This window comes from Diadema setosum, chromosome 8 (genome assembly GCF_964275005.1).
Source record: "Diadema setosum chromosome 8, eeDiaSeto1, whole genome shotgun sequence".
In the NCBI taxonomy this organism is placed as follows: Eukaryota; Metazoa; Echinodermata; class Echinoidea; order Diadematoida; family Diadematidae; genus Diadema; species Diadema setosum.
In genome coordinates, this window is record NC_092692.1 from 13,835,562 (window position 1) to 13,859,108 (window position 23,547).

The 23,547-nt window shown below is 39.0% G+C and overlaps 1 protein-coding gene across 1 annotated transcript in view; it reads right to left on the reverse strand.

Moving 5' to 3' along the window:
* The window catches only part of LOC140232326 (CD109 antigen-like), a 73,303-nt gene that overhangs the window by 8,674 nt on the left and 41,082 nt on the right, over nt 1–23,547 (reverse strand). The window contains exons 14-27 of the mRNA XM_072312455.1: nt 21,667–21,858; nt 19,645–19,794; nt 18,158–18,280; nt 16,974–17,079; nt 12,109–12,232; nt 10,853–10,970; nt 9,655–9,768; nt 8,653–8,736; nt 7,797–7,940; nt 7,090–7,234; nt 5,458–5,634; nt 3,720–3,994; nt 3,122–3,205; nt 2,655–2,835 (exon numbers count right to left, since the gene is read on the reverse strand). Of these exons, the coding sequence (XP_072168556.1) occupies nt 2,655–2,835; nt 3,122–3,205; nt 3,720–3,994; nt 5,458–5,634; nt 7,090–7,234; nt 7,797–7,940; nt 8,653–8,736; nt 9,655–9,768; nt 10,853–10,970; nt 12,109–12,232; nt 16,974–17,079; nt 18,158–18,280; nt 19,645–19,794; nt 21,667–21,858 (2,017 nt within the window). The remainder of the gene's footprint in view (nt 1–2,654; nt 2,836–3,121; nt 3,206–3,719; nt 3,995–5,457; nt 5,635–7,089; nt 7,235–7,796; nt 7,941–8,652; nt 8,737–9,654; nt 9,769–10,852; nt 10,971–12,108; nt 12,233–16,973; nt 17,080–18,157; nt 18,281–19,644; nt 19,795–21,666; nt 21,859–23,547) is intronic.

A 23,547-nucleotide genomic window follows, 5' to 3' on the forward strand; every position in this document is an offset into this window, starting at 1 on the left:
TTTGCTGAGTGGAGGAGAGTTTAGATGACTTTGGGTTTTCTTTACTTTCCTCCTACCTCCATACATACTGCTAAGGCGATGAATTCCTCACCAATGTTTTTTACTGGATAGGAACTTTATCTCCTCCTGGTACGTACTATCTTCAAGACTCTACGAAAATCAGGAAATTTGCACAAAGTTTGCAATGTTACCGGTAGATGGCTACATGGCTTATAATCTCTTCAGCCCTTCTCTCGCTTCCTCTTGCTCCTTCTCCCTTATTTGGTTGTCCTCAAATTCACCTTCTTTTCCATCTCTCGCTCTGCCCCCTCTCAATATCATTGTAAATATATCTTTCTTTATCTCTCTCTCTATCTCAAACATCGGGGGGCGTTTCATCAACGAGTTCGTCGGAGGTTTTCATCGACAAATTTGCTATCAGCCAATCAGATGCAAGGATTTCAGTCGCTTTTAACAGTTGTCAGTGTAAATCACTGACAAAAAGTTTCATGAAACGGTCCCCTGAAGACACTTTACCTTTCTTTTGTTTTCCTTCCTTTCTCATTCTATGCACCTCTTTTCTAATTATATCAGGCCGTTCAGTAAAAAAAAAAACCACAAAAAACAAACAAACAAAAACAAACAAAAACTAGAAATGTCGCTTTGGCGACTGGTATGCCTCCGCCATAATGCATGATTTTCCCAATAGGTCTAGATAGTACATGTGGACACAGTGTGATTACATTTTCACAAAATTGGCAAAATATTGGAACGACAAGTTTGTCACAAATGTGTTGAATGTTCACCTTCCTTGACGTAGGTTTAATTGGATGAATAGGAGAGCATGTATCTAGGGATTTAAGGACTTTAACTTGACTTTGACCCATTCATACATTTAGGCATTGAGTAATTTTCAAGGTACAGGTGTGGAGAAAAAGTGCAATTTCTGAATTGAATAGTAAATTGTTACCATTTTCATCTGGCCCTTGACCCTAAAATTCATAAGATAATTACTTTCAGGTAGAACATGCATAATATGTACTAAGTTTCAAGGTAACTTGAGCCACTTCCGAGATATGGAGGAAAAAGTTAGTTCAGCACTTTCACTTGATCTTTGACCTTTTGACCTTTGAGGCAAAAAGAGAAAAAAAAGAACTTTCCAGAGAATTTCTATTAGGTTACACACGCATACACCAAGTGTAAAAAAATAACCCTGCTGGCATAGCATAAATATGAGGGTAATAGTAAAATTTTGAAGTCTTGCACTTGACCTTTGACCCCTGACCTTTGACCCCATTAACCCTACATTCTCTAGATAATCACTTCCAGTCAGTACATGTATATACTATGTTCCATGAAGATACCTTGAACAATTTTCCAAGGTACGGAGAAAAAAAAAAAGTTTTAATATTCTTACTTGACCTTTTGACCTTTGACCTTTGACCTCATGACCCAAACTTTCACCAGAGAATCTTAATTGGGTAATACATGTATACACTAAGTTTCAAGAAAATCTCTTCAGGCATTCAATAGATATGGTGGAAATAGTGAAATGTTATGTATTTGACCCTGACCTTTTGACCTTTGACCTCATGACCCAAACTTTCACCAGAGAATCTTAATTGGGTAAAACATGTATACACTAAGTTTCAAGAAAATATCTTCAGGCATTCAATAGATATGGTGGAAATAGTGAAATTTTATGTATTTGACCTTGACCTTTGACCTTGAGCATGTGCACCCAAAAGTTGATAGGCACAACTTCACCCCCTAATACACATACATGCCAAGTTTCATTAGGATACCTCAACAGGTTTCGATAGTTACCTTGTCCACAAAATTCATTACGGACGGACGGAAGGACGGAAGGACGGAAGGACGGACGGACGGACGGACAACCCGAAAACATAATGCCTCCGGCACCACTTCGTGGCAGAGGCATAAAAACTTTAATGAGCTTTTCTGATTTGGCCTTCTGTATGTTCATTCACAATTTTTTATTTTGGCATAAATGCTAATACATTTCTTGTTTGAAGCAATTTTGGGGCAAAGTTATCTCTCATTAAATAGTTTTCAAAGATCATAATGTAGGCCGATTTGGGGGGCAGGGGGGAGGAAGTAATGCTCATTAGAAAGAGAAAATAACCTTACATCCCTGAAACATCGCCTTTTACCTTAGAAATGCCCACGCACATACAAGGCGAGGTCAGACTGGCAAAATAACTAGGAATCTAAGATTGCGAAGACGTCTTCGCGATCTTTTGTCGTGCGGTCACACTGGCAGCAAAACTTGGATCAAGAAGTTTGGATCATTGGTATGCGCATGCAAGAAAGAAGAAAGAGCGCTCTCCCGACGTCTAGTGATTGTGCCGTAACAATGCACATCTGTACATGACAGTGGCCTCGCGCTTCGGAGACACCACCCTCAAACCAATTGGGAAGTTTGTCAGGGGTGAGGGAAAAATCACTAGTAGGAGTGGGAAGTTTTGCGAGAAGTTTTGTGAGAAGTTTCATGGGAAGTTTGCGGTCCCACGGGCAAAACTTCAAGATCTTAAAGATCGCGAACTTAATCTTCTCCATCTTTTGCCAGTCTGACCGTGCCTACTATGTGCACACTTCAACTTTTTTTTTTGTTTCCCCTCCCCCTTCTTCATATTTGAGTGATGAGAGTTCACCATCGCTGGTCTGGAGCTCATCCAGTCTCCTGCGGAACTGTCCAGCCATGGAGCTGCCTCCCAGAGTGAGGGCGTAAGTCACGATGGCCATGGCGTACTTGTCGTCTGTGATGCTGGCCAGCTGTCCTTCCAGGTATCCCATGGCCTGGTCCAATGAGGTCTGGGCGGCATCTCTGCTTTGCTGGTGGCAACAACGCAACGGCAGAGCAGAGTGTGTTATGAAAAGGGATGGCATAGTTTTGGCTGCACTTGAAGAAATATTAATTTCTCCACTGCTGTTTGCTTCTATCATGTATAAACAAGCATTCTAGGGTACCTTCCTTAACCACTTGTGAAATTGTTGATAGTATTGATATGTGAAAAATTAGACTCACTAAATGTAAGGTGTACACAGTGTACAACCAACACTCTCCACAGATTCCTCACAGATTTGAATTCAAAAGAAATTTTACAGTAGGTTTACTCACGTGTGAGATGATGTCGGATGTTCTCGCCTGGTGCATTGCTATGGCAACGTACGCTGTTAGCGTCGCTCCACTCGACACACCTCCCTGTACACACAGACAGACAAGAAAAATAAAAATAAAGGAAATAATCGATGGAAACGACTTGCTCTCTGTTTAATGATTAAGGCTCCTGGACAGACAAGAAAAGGAAAAGACACAAGCACTCTACAGAAAGGCCTTGCTCCCTGTTTAATTACAGCCAATGGACAGACATGAAAAAGGAAAACACAAAGACTCAATGAAAAGGCCTTGCCCACTGTTTGATTATGGCTGATGAGCGGTACGTCGACGGCATACCTGCTCAGATTCCAGGTCTTCATTTATCATTATTTGCTTTCTGTTGACTCATTGCTTTTGCAAATCAGATGTATCATATGATCACTCTGAACAGGATTTTGATGTTGAAGATACACTGTAGTACGATTTCTCTTCATGTTTTTATCATTATCAGTGGCCTCCCATCATATCAACTTAGTCTGAAGAATGAAGTATTTCTCTTCTTGTATCCACTTTTTCCACAGCGAGAGGATACGTAAGAACCACATCCTGATCCTCTAACCTCAATGCCATGATCGATGATGCGGCCGATGGAGCGGTAGGAGCCATCCCGCTCCTGGCTGTACAGGAGGAAGCTGATAGCCAGCTCCACCTTCTTGGGGTCGATGTAGATGTAGGGAGCAGCCTGGAGGAAGGATCGCACCACAAAGGCCGTCAGCCAGGTGCTGCCCTCCTTGTCACCGTGGTCCCAGCGCCCGGTGCTGGTGTCGTACTTCCGCTCTCCCCAGGCACTGAAGGAGCCATTTCGGTGTTGGTAGTTCAGCTCGCGCTGGTAACCTTAGAAACAGGAGGTTCAGATAAGAAGAGAGGAATGACTGCACCTCGAGAGGAATGATTGCACATAGAGAGGGATTGCACTTAAAGAGGAATGATTGCACCTCAAGAGAAATGATTGCACCTTGAGGAATGACTGCACCTAGAGAGGAATGATTGCACCTTGAGAGGAATGATTGCACCTATAGAGGGATTGCACCTAGAGAGGAATGACTGCACCTTGAGAGGAATGATTGCACCTAGAGAGGAATGATTGTACCTCAAGAGGAATGATTGCACCTAGAGAGGAATGATTGCACCTAGAGAGGAATGATTGTACCTCAAGAGGAATGATTGCACCTAGAGAGGAATGACTACACGTAGACAGGAATGATTGCACCAAGACAGGAATGATTGCACCTAGAGAGGAATGATTGCACCTAGAGAGGAATGATTGCACCTAGAGAGGTAGGACTACACCTAGAGAGGAATGGTTGCACCTAGAGAGGAATGACTGCACCTAGAGAGGAATGATTGCACCTAGAGAGGAATGGTTGCACCTAGAGAGGAATGACTGCACCTAGAGAGGAATGATTGCACCTAGAGCAGAATGAATGCACCTAGACAGGAATGATTGCACCTAGAAAGGAATGATTACACCTAGACAGAAATGATTGCTCCTAGACAGGAATGACTGCACCTAGAGAGGAATGACTGCACCTAGATAGGAATGACTGCACCTAGACAGGAATGATTGCGCCAAGAAAGGAATGATTGCATCTAGAGAGGAATGATTGCACCTAGAGAGGAAGGACTGCACCTAGAGAGGAATGATTGCACCTAGAGAGGAATGATTGCACCTAGAGCAGAATGAATGCACCTAGACAGGAATGTTTGCACCTAGAAAGGAATGATTGCACCTAGACAGAAATGATTGCTCCTAGACAGGAATGACTGCACCTAGAGAGGAATGACTGCACCTCGAGAGGAATGGTTGCACCTTGAGAGGAATGATTGCACCTAGAGAGGAATGACTGCACCGAGAGAGGAATGATCGCACCTACAGAGGAATGCTCGCACCCAGAGAGGAATGATTGCACCGAGAGAGGATTGATTGCACTAGAGAGGAATGATTGCACCGAGAGAGGAATGATTGCATCGAGAAAATATAATTGAAATTAGTGATCCTTTTGGCCTAGAAGAACTAATACACAACTTAACCCTTGAAAACATTATTTACAGTTCCTTGTGAAAGAACAGGCATATTTTAACATTTTTTCATTATTCTACTATATAAATGAAACTATCAACTGTCTCAGTCCTGTCAGATTGATTTAGTTCATCACAATGATTATCATTCTTTGCCAAACCAATTTTAAAGTAGTCTAATTTGCCCTCCCCCATGCACCCATGATCTTAAACTCTCGAAAACACCAAGGACCTCAATGCTGGTGTTTAATAGGATAAATATAATCAATGATGCACACCTGTCTTCATGAAGTTGAGAGCCTTCTGTTCGATGGCGGGGTTGGACAGGCCTTTGGTCTTGAGGTACTTGTAGATGAAAACGTCGGGGGCGAAGGCGATCATGGTCTGCTCCCCGCATCCCGTCGGCAGCCGGAGGAGTTTGTCCAGGTTGCTCATCGTGGGCCCAAGGATGTCGCCTTGGAAAAGGGAAGCAGTTTGTAATCAGATATCAGAAACAATTTCATGGGAATGACAGGAATGCAACTGAGAAAAATTATCCCTCCCCCCCCAATAAAAAAAAAAAAAAACCTCTGAATGATCTTCAACAGTTCAGAATCAGAAATCGTTGAGCTGACAATGGATTTTACCTGGTTCAACCACAATGGTTGTCCACTCTTTCCACTGCTAGTTTTAAAGATCCAGTAGCATCGGGATACCATGGTGTGGGAAGGCTGTCCCAGTTCGGATACATTCAAGAATCCCCGTAAAGAGTTGTGTATAGCTTTATCACTGCTCTCTGTGCAAGCACACCCAGAGCCAAAGAATCTCATTTGGGAATCGGCAGTTAGCAATGAGCTTACACTTCAATGCACATATTCGCTGACTAGCGTTGTTCTTGGTTTTTGAAAGTACCCCAGTGGGCAGCGAATGAATCGGAGCACCCGTGAATCCCAGGTCTTTAAGACTAATACAGTGCTTTGGCACAGCCCTTCTTAATCCGTTGAGGATGGACTGATTTTGCTACAACATGCATTTCCCATACACACTAGCCCAAGTATACTTGGGACTTGTCCTCAATGGGTTAAAACATCTGCATGGTTGACTTTTGACATTAAAGGCATAATTTACCATTTGCAGATGAAACAAAAACCCAGCAGTAGTGATTTAAAGTAGTTCTAAAATGTGAGTTAAAGATAGAAACAACCAATGTAAAAATTTGAATCAGTATAATCAATGTTAAGTACTGATGAATACACAAAATGTGAACAATAGTTATAATAAAAATGTTACCAAACTAAACTCTCTACAGTTATGGTTAATTGAGGAAAACAGTGATATCTCCTTATATTTTAGGATTAATAGCAAATTTGTTTAAATGGTAGGATGTTTTGTGGTACAACTGACCTACATGTACACATATACATCAAATGTGATATCTTGAACATTTCTTAAATCACTGCTCCCGAAGGTACACAGGACCTTTAAACACATCTATAGTGAGCTCATTTTCTCTCTCTTATGCGCTCATCACTTATTTGCTGCCAAAAATTCTGATCCAATGCTTCTTCCTTTGAATGTGCCATAATACAATAATTTGCCTGTCCTGAAAAAAGATTGTCACTTCTGCACTATCAAAATTCAGATTCAATGTAGACAACATATGTTACCATCTGAGGCGTTGTATAAAACACTGTAGGCCTTTCGTCTTTACTTTGCGCAGTGGAAGAAGATTTTGCATTCAGTGAAAAATGAGGTACTGAAATCAACTTGGCTTTGCCTTGTCTCGAGTACCTCATCTGTCAATTCATGAGGCGAAATCCTGTACGACTTCCCTTGTGACCATTCACCATTTGAATATAGCCCTGTTGATACCATCGCAAAGTCGGGGCGGAAAGAGGATGGGCACAAAGAGCTTTACAATGCAAACAAACCTGTGGCAGTGACAACAGCTCTTATCGAATCTGGCACGACGTCTGCGGGAAGGTCAATGTTGAAAGTCTTGGAGTAGACAGAATTGCTCGGGTCGCTGAAGTCTACGAGGTCAGAGGTCACGTACTCCTGGGCTACACCTTCAGCCTGATCGTCAACAATACAAACAGAGCCAATGAATAAAACAACATGAACTCAAAATGAGAAATCAACATTGATGAATATTAAATTTAGTACATATGAGTATAGTATATAAAGAGAGTCTGGCCAACTCGGTTTCTGGCTCGTGAGTTTTGAAGTCTGCGATTGGTCAGTAGCTGGTCCCGTGATCTACAGGCGCCATGTCGTCACCAAATTCAGTAAGGCGCGTGCGAGCAGACCACACACGCAGTGCCCATCGTTAATTAAGCTTCCCTATTATGCGCTACTTACATGTAGCTTGCCTTTGTGATGTCTGCGCATACACGCTAGCCCCCTTAGCACAAACGCTAACCCCTTGAGTGCACTGTACACTGAGTAACAACATGGAGTCCGATTTAGCAGTTGTCCAGACTCTTCATATACGGCACCGGTAGGTATGATTGTAATTTTACATACAAATGTCAGGAATGTACCATGTAGATTTCAGAAGAAGACAAAACAGGACACATCAGCCATCATTCATTGCTAAGCTGGCGAACACTCCGAGTGACATAAAAAGCAAACTGACCTCCACGAGGAGAAATCGGCTGACGCCGTCCTGCTCCATGTTGGTTGAGGCGGTGACCACGAGTTCCACCATGCCCACTTTGACCGGTTCGATGGGGAAGTTGACCAATGCACTCCCGTTTGCTGGGATGGACACCTTCTTGGTCTGAAAAAAGGGAAGACAAATAAAAGTTGGCTGCATGCACCGAGAGAATCGTAACTGAGGATGCAATAGTGCAGCACGGGCTTATAACAGATGACGGAAATAAGTAATCATAGATACTTTGTGCTTGGTTGAAATAATAGTGTGCTCCACCATACAAAGGCAGATGGCAATTGGGATTCTTTGGAAATATATTATGAGGTGTGGTCAGTTGGTTAAGATATTCCAGGAATGAAAACTGCAAACTCTTTGATAATTGCACAATGACATCCTCCCCAACCCTTATACAGACACTCCAACAATCCCAAGCATCTTCTGGTCTGGCTATTCTCCCGCCTGAAACCCCTAGCAAACTGGAGACTCCAAATGATCGCGAAGCGCAAAGTCACTTAATGTGGCCAGAGTCCCGGGCCCTGGGAGCCCTAGGGTTCTAGATGCTCTCTCATGCTATTTCAGGCTTATTTTTCAACATACAATGTTACTAAAAATCACATATTTTGGCTTGATAAAACTTCATTTCATATTAAAAAAAAAAGGTGTTTGGGCGGGAGAAAGATCGTTTCAAGCTGGAAGAAATACATCCTAGGATGGAGACACAGAGCCAGGGCGGGAGAAATTAAATCTCAAGAGGGAGAAAGGGAGATTTTGTGAAAATTGGCTTATTTCGGCGGGAGAGTTGGAGTCTCTGCTTATAATCTCCTTCATCACATCTCACCTCGTCAGTTGAAACGCTTGTGTAAATGCCATTGGAGTAGCTCAAGACATAGAAATCCTTGGAGGACTGCAAGCGAACCGTTGCCTGCAATTAGAGATAATCATGTACATAATCAAATTTTAAAAAAAGTAACAAAAAGAGCTGCTGACAAAAAAAAAGGCTTAATATCTTCAGGCTTTATTTTGAAAAGTATGGCTATAAGAATTTAATATCTGACACTGCAGAAAGTTTTAGTGTGGTGAAAGTATTCAGTGCATTGTTACAATTTTATTCAATTCTTATGATACAAGAAGATATTGTAGTAAAGAAATATGGAGAACATGATCAATGACATTAGAACAAAACACACACACACACACACACAAGGAAAAGTAAACATAAAGCAGAACAGAATGAAAATATCTTTAAACGAAAAAATGCCACTCTCAACCTAGCAGTAGGCTGGAATCCAGTACAGCATTGATTCGTCCAGATATTGTAACAGAAAATTCTTTGGAGAGTGAAGACTATACACACAGTGTCTCAGCATTCTCCACATGCAAAATATTCAGAGAATGGAGGTTCCAGTACAAAGTTGTCTGAAGTAGCTACTTCACTGCTGACATTATCTCTAGAAAAATGATCATTACCATTCATGATTCCTTTATCTCACTGGACAATTAATTTCCTTGAACAAACAGGAAGAACATACTGTAGCATCCAAATATACAACAGAGAGAGAGAGAGAAACTTATTGTTTTGTCACTGTTATTACCATCTATATCATTATCAATGCGAATATGACTACCATGAATATTTTATTACTACTCTCACATGCATGACTACTTTCATCACCATCTTCACTGAAAACATGATCATAATCAATACCAGCACATCCTTACTATAACTGCTATGACTATCATCATCATCACCATCACCTTCTAATTGCTAAAAATTTGTATTATATGTACACACTTGGATATGGCAGTGCCGGGAAAAAAAAGAACTCACAAATAAACATACCGAGACATTTTGGTTGCCGTAGTTAAAGACGGAGACTCCAAGGACAAACTTCTCGCCCCGGATCACCGAGTATGGCAGGTTGAGCGAGACAAAGAAGTTCTTGCTGACAAACGCCTGCACAAGATGAAATCCAGATGGGAGTGGAACAACAACAAGGAGGTTAATAGCAAATGTTGATGTTGATTGAATCATTTTCATCTAGGATTCAAGATTTATGACTTTTTGTGCTCTACTGACATGTGTGTGGTGGGTGGCTATCATTCACCAGTTTGCACAACAGAGCCCATTAAGTTAAACTTTAATACTGTGGCACAGCATTGCATGGGCATGGACATTTAAAGGATCACAATGACAAGTTACCCAAAAGAGAAAGACTGTAAAAAATTTGTGCTTGAGTTCCATGAATTTAACCAGTTCTAATCGCATTTTCCTACAACAGGATAAGATTAGTTAGTGAAATTCAGAGGTGCCCATTTAAATGATGACATAATAATGAGGTAACAATAAAATAACACTTAGACTTTTTACCTGAAAAAACTCAATTTACTTTTTAACAGAGTCGTTTTTGGGGTGTTTTTTTTTTCTCCAAATGTTAGAGTCAATGGAAGAATTATATTAACCTGAATTTCCAGTACTAACCAGCCAAGCTTTTCTCGGGTAAAAAGTTTTACGTAACAGGCCCAAGGATATGATGTGTTAAGAAGGCACTGATTACTAATTACATGTACTCAAGTGTATATATTGTTTTGTGTATGTGAGTTGTAATTGCATGTGATTTTTATGAAGTCTATTGTATTCCAGTGTTTTATCATGTATTTGTGCACACAGCTACCCTGGAAAGCGGTTGAGAAACTGAGGGGACTACCCTATGTTAATATGATGGAATGAATGAATGGATGGATGGATGGATGGATGGATGGATGAATGGATGGATGAATGAATGAATGAATGAATGAATGAATGAATGAATGAACGAATGAATGAATGAATGAATGAAATGATTTAATGAATAACTGAATGAATGAATGAATGAATGAATGAATGAATGAATGAATGAATGAAATGATTTAATGAATAATTGAATGAATGAATGAATGAATGAATGAATGAATGAATGAATAAATAAATGAATAGATCTATAAGTAAATAAATAAACAAACAAACAAACAAACAAACAAGAGTGCTATTGTCTACTCACAGTGGCAGCATTCTCAGTCACTCCCATGCCGGTTGTGTTGTCCATGGAAATGGCGGTGCCCACCCAAGATGTGATTGTATCGGGAAACTGGGTCCTGACCGAAACGCGCCCTGCAGAGCTGTCACGAGTCACACAACATCCAAGAATTGTAGGTGATCATTTCTTCATTTTACACCATGCTAGAGGTTGGAAAATTGTTGTGAGGGCTACAAAGGCATCCATAACCACAGAAATTTATACACAGTATATATCTATAAATATATGCGTGTGTGATCGATTAGTTTACACAGTAAATATTTCACTGATGAATTCTTTTGGGGTATTTGTCCACTTTCTTCCCTTCCTGCTTCTGAATTTGTCTTTCACCTCGTACAAAGCATGAACTGTTAGAGCTTGTGTACATCAGGCATTGCAACACCCTAACCCCTACTGTGTCACCGTGGCCTTTCACTTGGACTTAGCAACACTACTACACCTGGGTGGATTTGCTATTACTGCACAACCCGATTAAAGTTATTGATTACCATTGGGAGCAGTGATTTAAAAATGTTCAAATTATCACATTTGATGCACAGATTTAGGTCAGTTGCATCACAAAAATTCTACCAAATAAAAATGTTGCAATAAAGCCTAAAATACAAGGAGATATCACTATTTTTCTCAATAAACTATAACTGCAGACAGTTTATTTCAGAAACAATCTTATTATAACTATCATTTTGTATATTTTGTAAATTTTTTGTATAACATTTGGTATATTTAACAATATTCAACATTGAGTGCACTGATTAGAATTTTAACATTAATTGTTTCTTCCTTTAACTCACATTTTAGAACTATTTTGAAGCACTAAAGCTGGATTCTTGTTTCATCTGCAAATGGTAAATAATGCCCTTAAATTTGTATGGGTTACAGAATACCGATGACAAAAATTGCACATTAAAGGGATGGTATAGTATTGGTGGAGATAAAACAAAGTGATCGTAATAAAAAGTTTTTGTTCCGATCACTCTTGTTTTGGTTATCTCAGCCATTTCAAAACCAATTTTCATCAAATAAATTTGGATTTCTCATGGAATTACATAGTTTCATATTTCTTAAGAGGTTTCTCAATATCTCACCCAAAAATGTTAGAAACCTGAAGTTAGGTCTCAACCAAAACTAAACGATCCCTTTACGCTATATCAAAAGTAAAATAATGGAGACATGAAAGGTTAAAAACACTGAAGACGACAGAAGGGAAATTGAAATCTTACTCGGCGGTCGTGTCCACCCACAGCCACGTCTCTGGGAACTCCTTCCTGATCTTCGGTGCTGCTGGCGCCACGTCATTGCCCGTTACAGGGCTATCTTGACGGCTCTCTGGTCTGGCTTCCCCAGCTAGAGCTGGCATTGCTGTAATGTCACAGACGACAACAAGAGAGAGAGACATAGAGATGTGCCAGGAAAGGAACAAATGAAGAGTTGGATCGCAAAATGGATTAAGCATCACTGTTAAACATTTTATATAGGCCCATCATCAGATGAGCAAATTAAAACGTTTCCAGTGATACCTCACTTGTTACATAGCTAGGAATATTCTTTACGTCATGATGAGAAACTATCTCACATTTTCTTATTACTGTCCTTGTTTCTTTAGCAGCTTTAAAGGTAGGGGATACCTTTTACAGACCTCCCAAAATGCAGCAGAACATTAAATATGAACCTCAGGGGTCTTGCTTAGGCCACTGCTTAGAAATTTGGAAGTCAACAGTTATCTAAAATTTGAATAATGCACAAAACTCAACTACTCAGTAGTTCTGTGTGTCAGCCACACTTAAGCCTTTTTGTTGCATTCTTCTGTACTTGTGATCTATAAACACAAATCTAAAAGTACAAGAGCTGATGTAATAACATATAGAGTGTGTGGCAAGAATGTATATAGAAATGTTTGTAAGTGTTGATGAACTTTCTTCACAAAATATACATGATGGACACACATGCAGTACATGGGTCTGCAAAGGTAGCCTAGTAATGTACTGGAATTTACAGTGAGCCCCGAAAACAATTCAATTCAAAATCTAACGGTCAAAAAAATTTACTAAATGTTACCTTCCACTTTCAATACTTTATGGGAGTTTCTAAAATGATACTCTCTTCAACATACCACTGTATTTATACAACTCTTCATCTAAGGCGTGCAAATGGGATTTCCTACCTTTAAGCACAAATGTCTCAAATAAACAAAAATAGAGTTAACTGGTTTCATACTCAAACTGACACACACATACGCACACACACAACAAAAATGACATACCGGTACTTATATGCACATGCAAACACTCACATCCACATGCATAAACTTTTCCAAATTACCACGAATTGGCACATATAATTGCAGGGGCAGATCCAGGAATTCTGTTAAGGGGGGGGGGCCTTAACAAAATTAAAGGGGGGCCCACATGCCCCCCCATTTTTTTCTTTTTATTTCTTATTTCTAACAAAAAATAAAGAGAGGGCACACGCTCAGTGCGCTCTCCCCTGGATCCGCCACTGAATTGTGAACACACACAAGAAATTATCAATGCATTGCATTTTATAATTATATCATATGTGACACACATCCACATGCATATGCTAATAATAAATGATATTCACTGGCAAATATATACATGTACATAATTGTACATGTAAATGTGCTGTTTAATCTGTTAATGCAATGTCAGAGATGCCAAGTTTTCCAAACTGACTGGGAATGAGGAACTGCTAAAAAAGGAAGGGGGGAGAGGTGTTGAACTGGATGTGGAGTGCATCCCCCATTTTGAGCTTTTTCATTTTGGAATTCAAAATTGTGCACCTTGGCACACACTTTTGATACAGATTTACTTGCTTAGTTCTCATCTATTTTGGAGATGGTCCTATAAGACATCATTTTCAGCAGTTTTTGCCGAAATTTTGCTCAAGTGTGAATGAGTCTTGAAGGTACAGCTGATATGACTGAGTATATGACAGACTTGTTCGAGACCTCTTTGGATTATTGATTAAAAATGAAAATAGGTGTATTTAAAGATACAGTCCATGAAGGGCCTAGATATCATCTGTAGCCAACATACATGTATGAATCCGACATTTTTCACTGATCTACTGTAAAAGTGGATATTTTCGCGCGACTAATTTTTCGCCCTCTGCGGGGTAAGAAGAGTTTCGCGTGTTTTTAATTCCGCGGAATCAAGACATCAACTACTGGAACATATGGCTAGCAAAAATATTCGCGTGCTTTTATTTTCGCGCTAGTTTTGGGTTGTGCGAAATGCGCAAAAAATTTAAACACAGCAAAAATTTCCACTTTTACAGTACCTTTTTTTGGGGGGGGGGTGCGGATGAGTGAGCTTGAGATACTTTGTTTGGGAATGAGACTCGCGTCGTTGGCGAAAAACGTGGTAGATCTCATGCAATCTGTTTTGGTTTATTTCAACATTGCTCCACAAAGAATTCATTCTACACCAGCAGCAGTGAAGTACTGTCCCTTTCTGGATTGGTCATTCCAAAACCTTTCCTACTTTATACAGGAGAAACGTAGTTTTCATACACCCACAGAAGCTTCAGTTGATTTTTTTTTTTTTTTTTTTTGCTTTTAAATGAAAACATATTTCTAAGAAGTGTGTGAAATGAAGCAGTGATATCAATATTCTGGTTGGGTAAGAATGTAAATGCAAAATGTTTTTTCAGAAAGGTACGCCGACATTAATGCAATCTGAGAACATACCCAATCATTGCTGCCACATTATACTTAATAATCAATTGTTGAGAACTGACAAATTGAGCCATGGATAGCAGTTATCAGTCAATCTTCAATGTGCGAGTGAATCGCATGCAGCTTGTTGGGAAATACGACTGCTAGGGCACGACTGAACATCATGTAACATCCTACCTAACCACTTCTGAACAGGAAAGGCGATTCAGGAATAAAAGCTGGATGCATGAGCAAAATCATTCTACACTTTTGATGTTAAAATATTCCAGAAATACACAAACTCATTATTCCGGCAAATCGCATCAGCCAGACTAGTTTCTTGGTACAGCATTTCAGTATATGTATTGCAAACAAACTCCAAAACGGTGGAAGATTGAAGTTTGAGCCCTTATGAGAAGCATATTTTGCCTTAACCCTAAAAGGGCCGGGGGGGGGGGGGGGGGCGGAATCCGCCCCCCCTCGACGTTTCGCGCTATAATTCTGTAACGCGAGAAGGCCTTGTCGCGAGGCTTTTTGACTTTCTTCGTTCAAGTCTCGCGCAACTTTTGAGACCAAATTTGCAACGTCCACGCATACCTTTACGAAGCCACGCCCATTTTTGTAACGGAATGTCGCCCCAAAACGGGCAAAATTTTGTGATTTTGTGTACATTTCCTATGGAAAACAGTGCTCTGTCATGAAAGTCATAAAAACCTGATTATTTTTACAATTAATCACTTTCATTGATTAATTTTGTGCGAATTATGGTAGAAATGTGGTCAGTGACAATTTCCCATGAAAAAACAAAGAAAAAACAAAAGTTGAAAAACAAAGAAATACATAAGAAATTCTGAAAACAATAAAATACATAAGAATTGAAATGAGTTTTGGAAGTTTTTGTGATGTACAATTGTTGAATATGCTAAAATAGATTTACAGATCAAAAATTAGACTCTCAATGCTTTTAATTAGGCTAAAATATCACCTTGAGCTTAATTTGCATAATTAATTAATTAAAATTAGAAATTGATTGTTTCAAAAAATCTTATGACACAATCTTGTAGATTATGACGCGGGTCTCACGCATGCAAAATTTCATCGCGATCGCACCTCTGATGGCCGAGATCTCGGTCGATCCCCCCCCCCCCCCGGTCTGAGCATAGCCAAAAAAGCCCGGCCCCTTTAGGGTTAAAGGGGATGGCTAGTAACTGATAAGTGGGAATCAGTGGGAATGCTTGGGGGATGATTGTTCCAATTCTTGTGGGATTCATTTAAGAGGACAATATATATCTATTGTGTGAAAATTATTTGCTTCAGAATGGTCTCATATTCAAGTAATGTGCAGTTTAATGTTTCCAGGTTAGCATGCCTGTACAGTGACAGTGACTTCTCCCAAGCGAAATTGTTTGAGGACTATTTCCTAACATACACCGTGTTGTACACCACAACTGCACATTCACCTTACATGTACTTGATTTTTGTGGGTTATTTTCTTCTGCGAATATAGTTTTAGATTTCTCGAATCTCCGTCTTGTTCTTCTACGGCTTGCTGGTGGTGACGATCATGGGATCAAAGCAGTGAAGCATGTTAAAAATGTCTTTGTGGCGCTTTTGAGATGTACAGGTGCATGAATTAATTGACGATACAATGAATGTCCTTGTATATTAGGTCCATGTGTAAAGCTTGCAATAACTTTCCTGACACATGTGCAAATTTGACAAAGAAAGCACTCCAGCTTGCGTGCTGACCAACAAACAGAGCGCAGTATTAAAGGGTTAGGCAAGTGTATCAGTAGTACACAAATGGGTTATGTTGCCAAGTGGTTATGGTGAAAAGGAATTGGAACACTAACCATCAAACATTACTGGTCCAAATTCCAAATAGTCAACTCCATAATCATACCAACGGTCCTCATACAATGGGTTTCCATCCGTGATGTACACAATGCCAGCATTCTGGGGGTGGGGGAGGAACAGATGCCAGACATGCAGGTAATGATATGATGAAGACCACGCATGGTTAGAATATGACTTTGAAAATAAAATGATAAGAAATGAAATTCTAACCAGAGCTCGACTCTAACTTTTTTTGCTCCGGTGGCCCAATCAGGGCACTAATAAATTTTTTCATTTTAAATTTCATCAGCCCAAAATAATACGAAACATATAATTCATTTTGGAATTTAGCTACCTGATCGAGCCACATAAAGAAGCATATGGTAGCATGACATCAATATTAAGTGGCCCTGGGCCAATGGGCCCCCTCTAATGTCGAGCCCTAGCTAGCAGAGCAGCAAACGAGAAGTGTAGTGCAGGCATTACTTGTCAAATTTGTTTATGCAGGCGGGGCAAGCATAAATGCTACATGCTTTGTCAAAAACAAAAACAAAAAAATGAGAGAAACTTCACTGTCTCCACCAGCAGCCGCATAGACAGGGAAACGGCCTTCTCCCCTGAAGTAGATTTCCTCCTCGAAATGGACATTGCCATCTGTTATGTACACAATCCCTGCATTCTACCAAATGATACATACAGTTGTATGTTTAAAATCAGAGAGTAAGATTCAATCCCTTTGATGGTAAAGTTTGAGAAAAAAAAAGAACAAAACAACAAGAAAATACAAGAAGTTATTTCCCATTAGAACAACACCACCTCTGCAATGTTTGACTGCAAAATTACACGTGAGTGAATTTCACTTAAAATGATCTAGTATGCAAAACACAGAATGCAAACCAAACATTGAAAGAGACATTGGCAAACAATCAAAGAATTCATCTTTACATTTAAAGGAGACTTTCAGATGTTTTTCTCACTTTCACATTTTAACAAGAATAACTTGATAACACAGGGTACAGAGTTTCAGAATTTGTGGTGATTGGGATGAAGAATGAGAATGTTTTCAAAATTTATAACAAAGCACAATGAACAAAGATGATGACATTGCAGCCTCATCATAAGAATGGGGGCTCAAGGAAGCAGTACCAAAGACGAAAACATGCATAGATTCTGCACAGGTGAACTTGTCAAGCAAGCGGTATTGTAATGAAACTGCATTTGCTACATTTCTGATGTATGTGAGCCTCCTATGTCATCATCCTTGTTCAGGGTATTTTTTTTTTTTTTTTTCGCTTTTCAGAGTATTAGTTTCTCTGTTCACGGACTACAATGATTTCCACAAATCTATACATAGGGCTGTCAATTTATGTACTACATGATGTGAAATTATGAAAATTGTCTGGACTTCCCATTCTACTTAATTTCTGATGATCATTGTTAACAATTCACAGGGCACTTTAAAAATTGAACTGAAGGCATAGTTTCAGATACTCAAATATCTTTGTTTTACATGGATATTATGACATAAGTCTGAAAAAAAAAATGCTGACAAACCAAACCAATAGAGCACTTGGCAGTAATCTTCTAGAAGCATTTTTTTTTTTTCAGAGAAGATTCTTATTTTCATTTATAGAATGACATAAGGGAATACTTAGAACAAGCAATATTTCCTTTTATCTTCCACCTTCTAATTTTCAGCTACCCCCCTCAAAAAACCCCCCCACAGAATAAAACAAACCAAACAAACAGAGACATACCTTTAGCAGCAAGCCAGCACTATTTCCACGGGTGTAGTACGGTACGAAGCAGAATGCCCAATTAGAGAAGGGATTGTAGAAGTCATTCTGCCTGGTGTCAAAGCGTCCCATAGACTCAAGCACCTGTTGGAAAAAAAAAAAAATGGAAAAAAAAAAGAGATGATGGGACAGGTCATCAGAAGAAAGATTGACTCCTTAAAATGACTTTAGCTGAATGACATGAGTGGAAGTTTGAATGAGAATTAGCAAAAGTATCGACTCTTAGAAAACGATCTCATCATGTTAATGAGTAGTGTTCTATGATAACCTTGAAAGACACCATAGTCTCTGGTGGTCAGGTCATCCATGGAAAGAGCATCACGCCATTACCCATCCCCTTTCCCCACCCCCATCCCTGCCTCATCCCTCCCTCCGCTCCCCCCCCCCCCCAACCTTTATCAAATTGTCTTTGAGCTGATTAGGTTGTTAGCGCTTTACAGATTGAAATAATGTGTTTACATTTTTATTGCTGAGCAGGACAAAAAATTGTCAAAAGTATAAAAAAATTCAAGTGATCCTGTTTGAAAAGAACATTTTTTTTGTGTGTGTGTGTATGTGAAATGTGCATGTTTTTTGGCCCAATACTGAGAAGTTTATGGCAAATAGTGTGCTCCTGACTCATGAAGGAGATAGCTTAAATGCCCTTTTGACTTCCGTCATGGCCTAATTTAGGCAAAGAGATTGTACTTGTTACAGAAACTGTATGTTCATTACACACACTGCGAAAGTGTGATTCAATCACGATCAAAATTGTGCTTTGACATTCTTGTTTACACATACACATGCAAAAAAGGAGAACAGTTCATGAAGAAATAGTGTGACTCTATTTGTACTGGTTCAAACAAGGCAAAATTGTATGTGCACGCGTGTCTCAAAGTCTCAAAGTTGGACCCAGCTTTCGCCTGGTACTGTCCAACACACATCTTTCTTGAATACAAGTATGCGTTGTATAAAATTGGTATGACTTTGCAGAAATACACACTTTGCATTGCAAATAATTATTTATATATAATACATATTTTCATATATGAATAATCACTATTTTGGAAATGTCACACGCGTAGTGGTACATTGATTGTGATTTGAGTCTCACTAGTAGTCTTAATAACTATGCCCATATAAATGAAAAACCACTAGTCCAGTTTTTTTAGTTGCGATTAAAATCGATATGCAAGTTATCATGGATCATGACTACCGGTGGCTGTGCGAATATGCCCTGAGTTGCTCAAATGACAATTGTAAACAGGGCCAAAGGGAGGGAGTTCTTTGTAAGCCTATGAAAGAGTCTCAGCTTGCCTAGTTGTGCATGAATGATGATGAATTCTGCTGGCCCAATTCAGACACATAGTTTGGTGTCATCATTTCAGAAACTGTGCCACTCAAATGATGACTGTGAACGGGGCCATCAAAGAGAGGGAGTGCTCCATAAGCCAACAAAAGAGACTTGCCTGGTTATGCGTGATGTCATTTCCGTCCTTGAGGAGGAGTACGCTCTTGTCCACGGTGAGAATCCCAACGAAGGCCTCGGGGGTGGTCTCCACCTCAAAGGCCACCTCGTCTCCAGGCTTGGCCTCATCACGGCTGAAACTCACCGTCACCTAGTAGAGGATTGTGGTAGAGCATCATCAACATCATCATCATCCTCATCATCATTGATATTCATGATCACCATTATCAATCATTAGCCTTTTCATCATGGCTAAAACTCACTGTCACCTAGCAGAGGATCGTAGAGCATCATCAATATCATCAATATCATCAACATCCTCATCATCATCATCATCATCCACATCATCATCATCATCATCATCATCACCATCATCATCATCATCATCGATGGATATTCATAATCATCATTATCATTATGCCTGATATCACTGTCATAATTATTACCATCATGATTATCAATGTTCACATTTTTTTTTATGCCATTATTCATTTCACCTTGTGAAACAAGTAGAAATCTGACTATGCAGAGGAAATACTACAAACACGGCATATATATTGGGAGGTATCTAAGCTTTGAAAGCAGAGGAAAGTAGTGAAAAAGATGTGGGGGATGACCCACAAACAAGCAAACAAATAAAAACAGCCTAATTGCCCAGCAGCGTTTGATTTCCTATCTGTTTTATTAGGTACATAACAAGTGTTTCTTTGTTACGAAAAAAAAAAACCTGAAATGTTTACGGTATTACAGGAAGTTCAAATTCAAGGTTGTTGTTTTCTTTTTCTTCTTTTCTTTTTTAATTTTTTCAATACTTTTTTTCACTTTTTTTTTACAGCAATAAGCAAGTCGCAGATTTAGATTCTCTGTCATGGATCAAAAGAGTTATTTGGGTTGACTGACTCATTGAATTCTTTAAGTTTGTCTCACTTTGAAGAGCAATCTCTTCTCAACCTACTGTCAAAATTTGCTGACTTAAAACAGAACTGAAATTGAGTAGTTTTTCCTGACCACATGCCCTACTTTCAGTATGATTTTCATTAATACTTTTGCATAGTACACCTGAGTGGTTTAATTTTTAAATTATCTTTTCTCTCTTTTCTATGAAACTTCAACTCATAATCCTCTCTTATTTCAATCAATCTTTAATGGGTTAGGAGAGTCCAATTTTAACAAGTTATATATCCTCATGAATATCATAAATTATTCTTCCAAATGATATAGAAAAGTGAAAATTCATATTTGCCTACTTTTTGTGGATTTTGAGCTGTGTGGTCACATACCTCATGTCAACAGCGAAAAGAAAGATGTTGATTTTTAAGAAAATTTAACATTTATAAAACAACAGTACAGAAACATGTTAGACTTATGCCATGGATATACAAAAACTTTCATTATGAAAAGAATGAAATGTTAAACAAGATAACAAAGTTATTTTGAAGAATTCTGCTTTGATGAAAGCTCCCAAACAACTAAAGAAATCGTCCCATCAGGGCTTGTCTGACTGGTGTTTGAACTGAATATTTTGTTACAAAAAGTTTGCTCGCCAACTGTGAAATGTTAGCATTTGACCTTTGCTGTGTATCCCTTGGCCTCACAATACAACACTTGATAGCAAAGAAAACAATGTATGTGTCTTCCTTCTTTTGCCTCAGACTGCTTTGGATTTATTGCAGTGCTGAGAAATGTGCTTTACTCAAATGGATGAAAGATACTGCATAAGCTGTTATTTTCGCGTACATATATTTTTGCGAATGAGGAGGTGGGAGACATTTTCGCGAGATGTTGTTATCGCGAATTGACACAAACGACATCATAAATGCAGTATTACCTTAACACAATGTGACATTTTTGCATGTTGTTAAATTCGCAATCCGACTGTGCTTCATTAAATTCACGAAAATCAAACCCTCGCGAAAATAACAGCTTGAATATACAGTAGCTGAACACATTCTGAACCAATCGTCGCTTTCACCACGGATTGTGGAAGAGGCAATGCTCAACCTGCCTACATCAGATGTCTTACCTGATTATCAAAAATGACATTGACGACAAACTCAAGGCTGTCAAGGACGATCTCGCCCGTCGAGTCAACAAAGTAGACGATGAGCTTGCTCTTTGGCGACATGTTCCTTGTGATCTGGCGCTGGATGGTGTAGCTGGTTCCAGTGACGCCGCTGATTGTCTTTGTGTCGATGATGTTGCCCTGGGAGACAATCTGCACAACAAGGGGGCGAGAATCAAAAGTTTGTTTCTTGCTTCATTGAGACTAGCACAAACAGAGAAAATACAACACCTAAAAAGATTATTGCTTTATGGAGACTAACACAAACAGAGAATATACAACACCTACAAAAAATTCTTGCTTCATGGAGACCACAAACTGAGAATATACAACACCTAAAAAGATTCTTGCTTCATGGAGACTAACACAAACAGAGAATATACAACACCTACAAAAATTCTTGCTTCATGGAGACCACAAACTGAGAATATACAACACCTAAAAAGATTCTTGCTTCATGGAGACTAACACAAACAGAGAATATACAACACCTACAAAGATTCTATTTCATGGAGACTAACACAAACAGAGAATATACAACACCTACAAAAATTCTTGCTTCATGGAGACTAACACATACAGAGAATATACAACACCTACAAAGATTCTTGCTTCATGGAGACTAACACATACAGAGAATATACAACATCTACAAAGATTCTATTTCATGGAGACTAACACAAACAGAGAATATATAACACCTACAAAGATTCTTTTTCATGGAGACTAACACAAACAGAGAATATACAACACCTACAAAAATTCTTGCTTCATGGAGACTAACACATACAGAGAATATAATACAACACCTACAAAGATTCTTGCTTCATGGAGACTAACACATACAGAGAATATACAACATCTACAAAGATTCTATTTCATGGAGACTAACACAAACAGAGAATAAACAACACCTACAAAGATTCTCGCTTCATGGAGACTACACAGAGAATATACAACACCTACAAAAATTCTTGCTTCATGGAGACTAACACAAACAGGGAATATACAACATCTACAAAAATTCTATTTCATGGAGACTACACAAACAGAAAATATATAAGACCTACATGTACAAAGATTCTTGCTTCACAGAGACTAGCACGAACAGAAAATATGCGACACCTACAACGATTCTATTTCATGGAGACTACACAAACAGAGAATATACAAGACCTACAAAGATTCTATATCATGGAGACTGCACAGAGAATATACAACACCTACAAAGATTCTTGCTTCATGGAGACTAACACAAACAGATAATATACAACACCTACATGTACAAAGATTCTTGCCTTATGGAGACTACAACAAACAGAGAATATACAACATCTACAAAGATTCTATTTCATGGAGACTACACAGAGAATATACAACACCTACAAAAATTCTTGCTTCATGGAGACTAACACATACAGAGAATATACAACACCTTAAAAGATTCTTGCTTTATGGAGACTAGAACAAACAGAGAATACAAGTATACAACATCTCCAAAGATTATATTTCATGGAGACTACACAAACAGAAAATATACAAGACCTACAAAAATTCTTGCTATCTGATTGGGTCTACTGCTCATTGCATGACACTCGAGTATGAGGTACAACTGCATACTGTTGCTCTTCAGCATGCATTTTTTGTTGAGCAGTTTTTGGATATTGATATCCTGCATGCATTTGCTGCCTTTATAACTCAAAATTTTGCATATGATTATACATTTGTAAGCACTCCATTGATGTCACAACAAACATACTTTTGCTGTGTGCACTCAGTCAGATAGAAGTCTACACTTAATCACTTATTTACTCTCAACATTTACTTAAAACAACCATACGA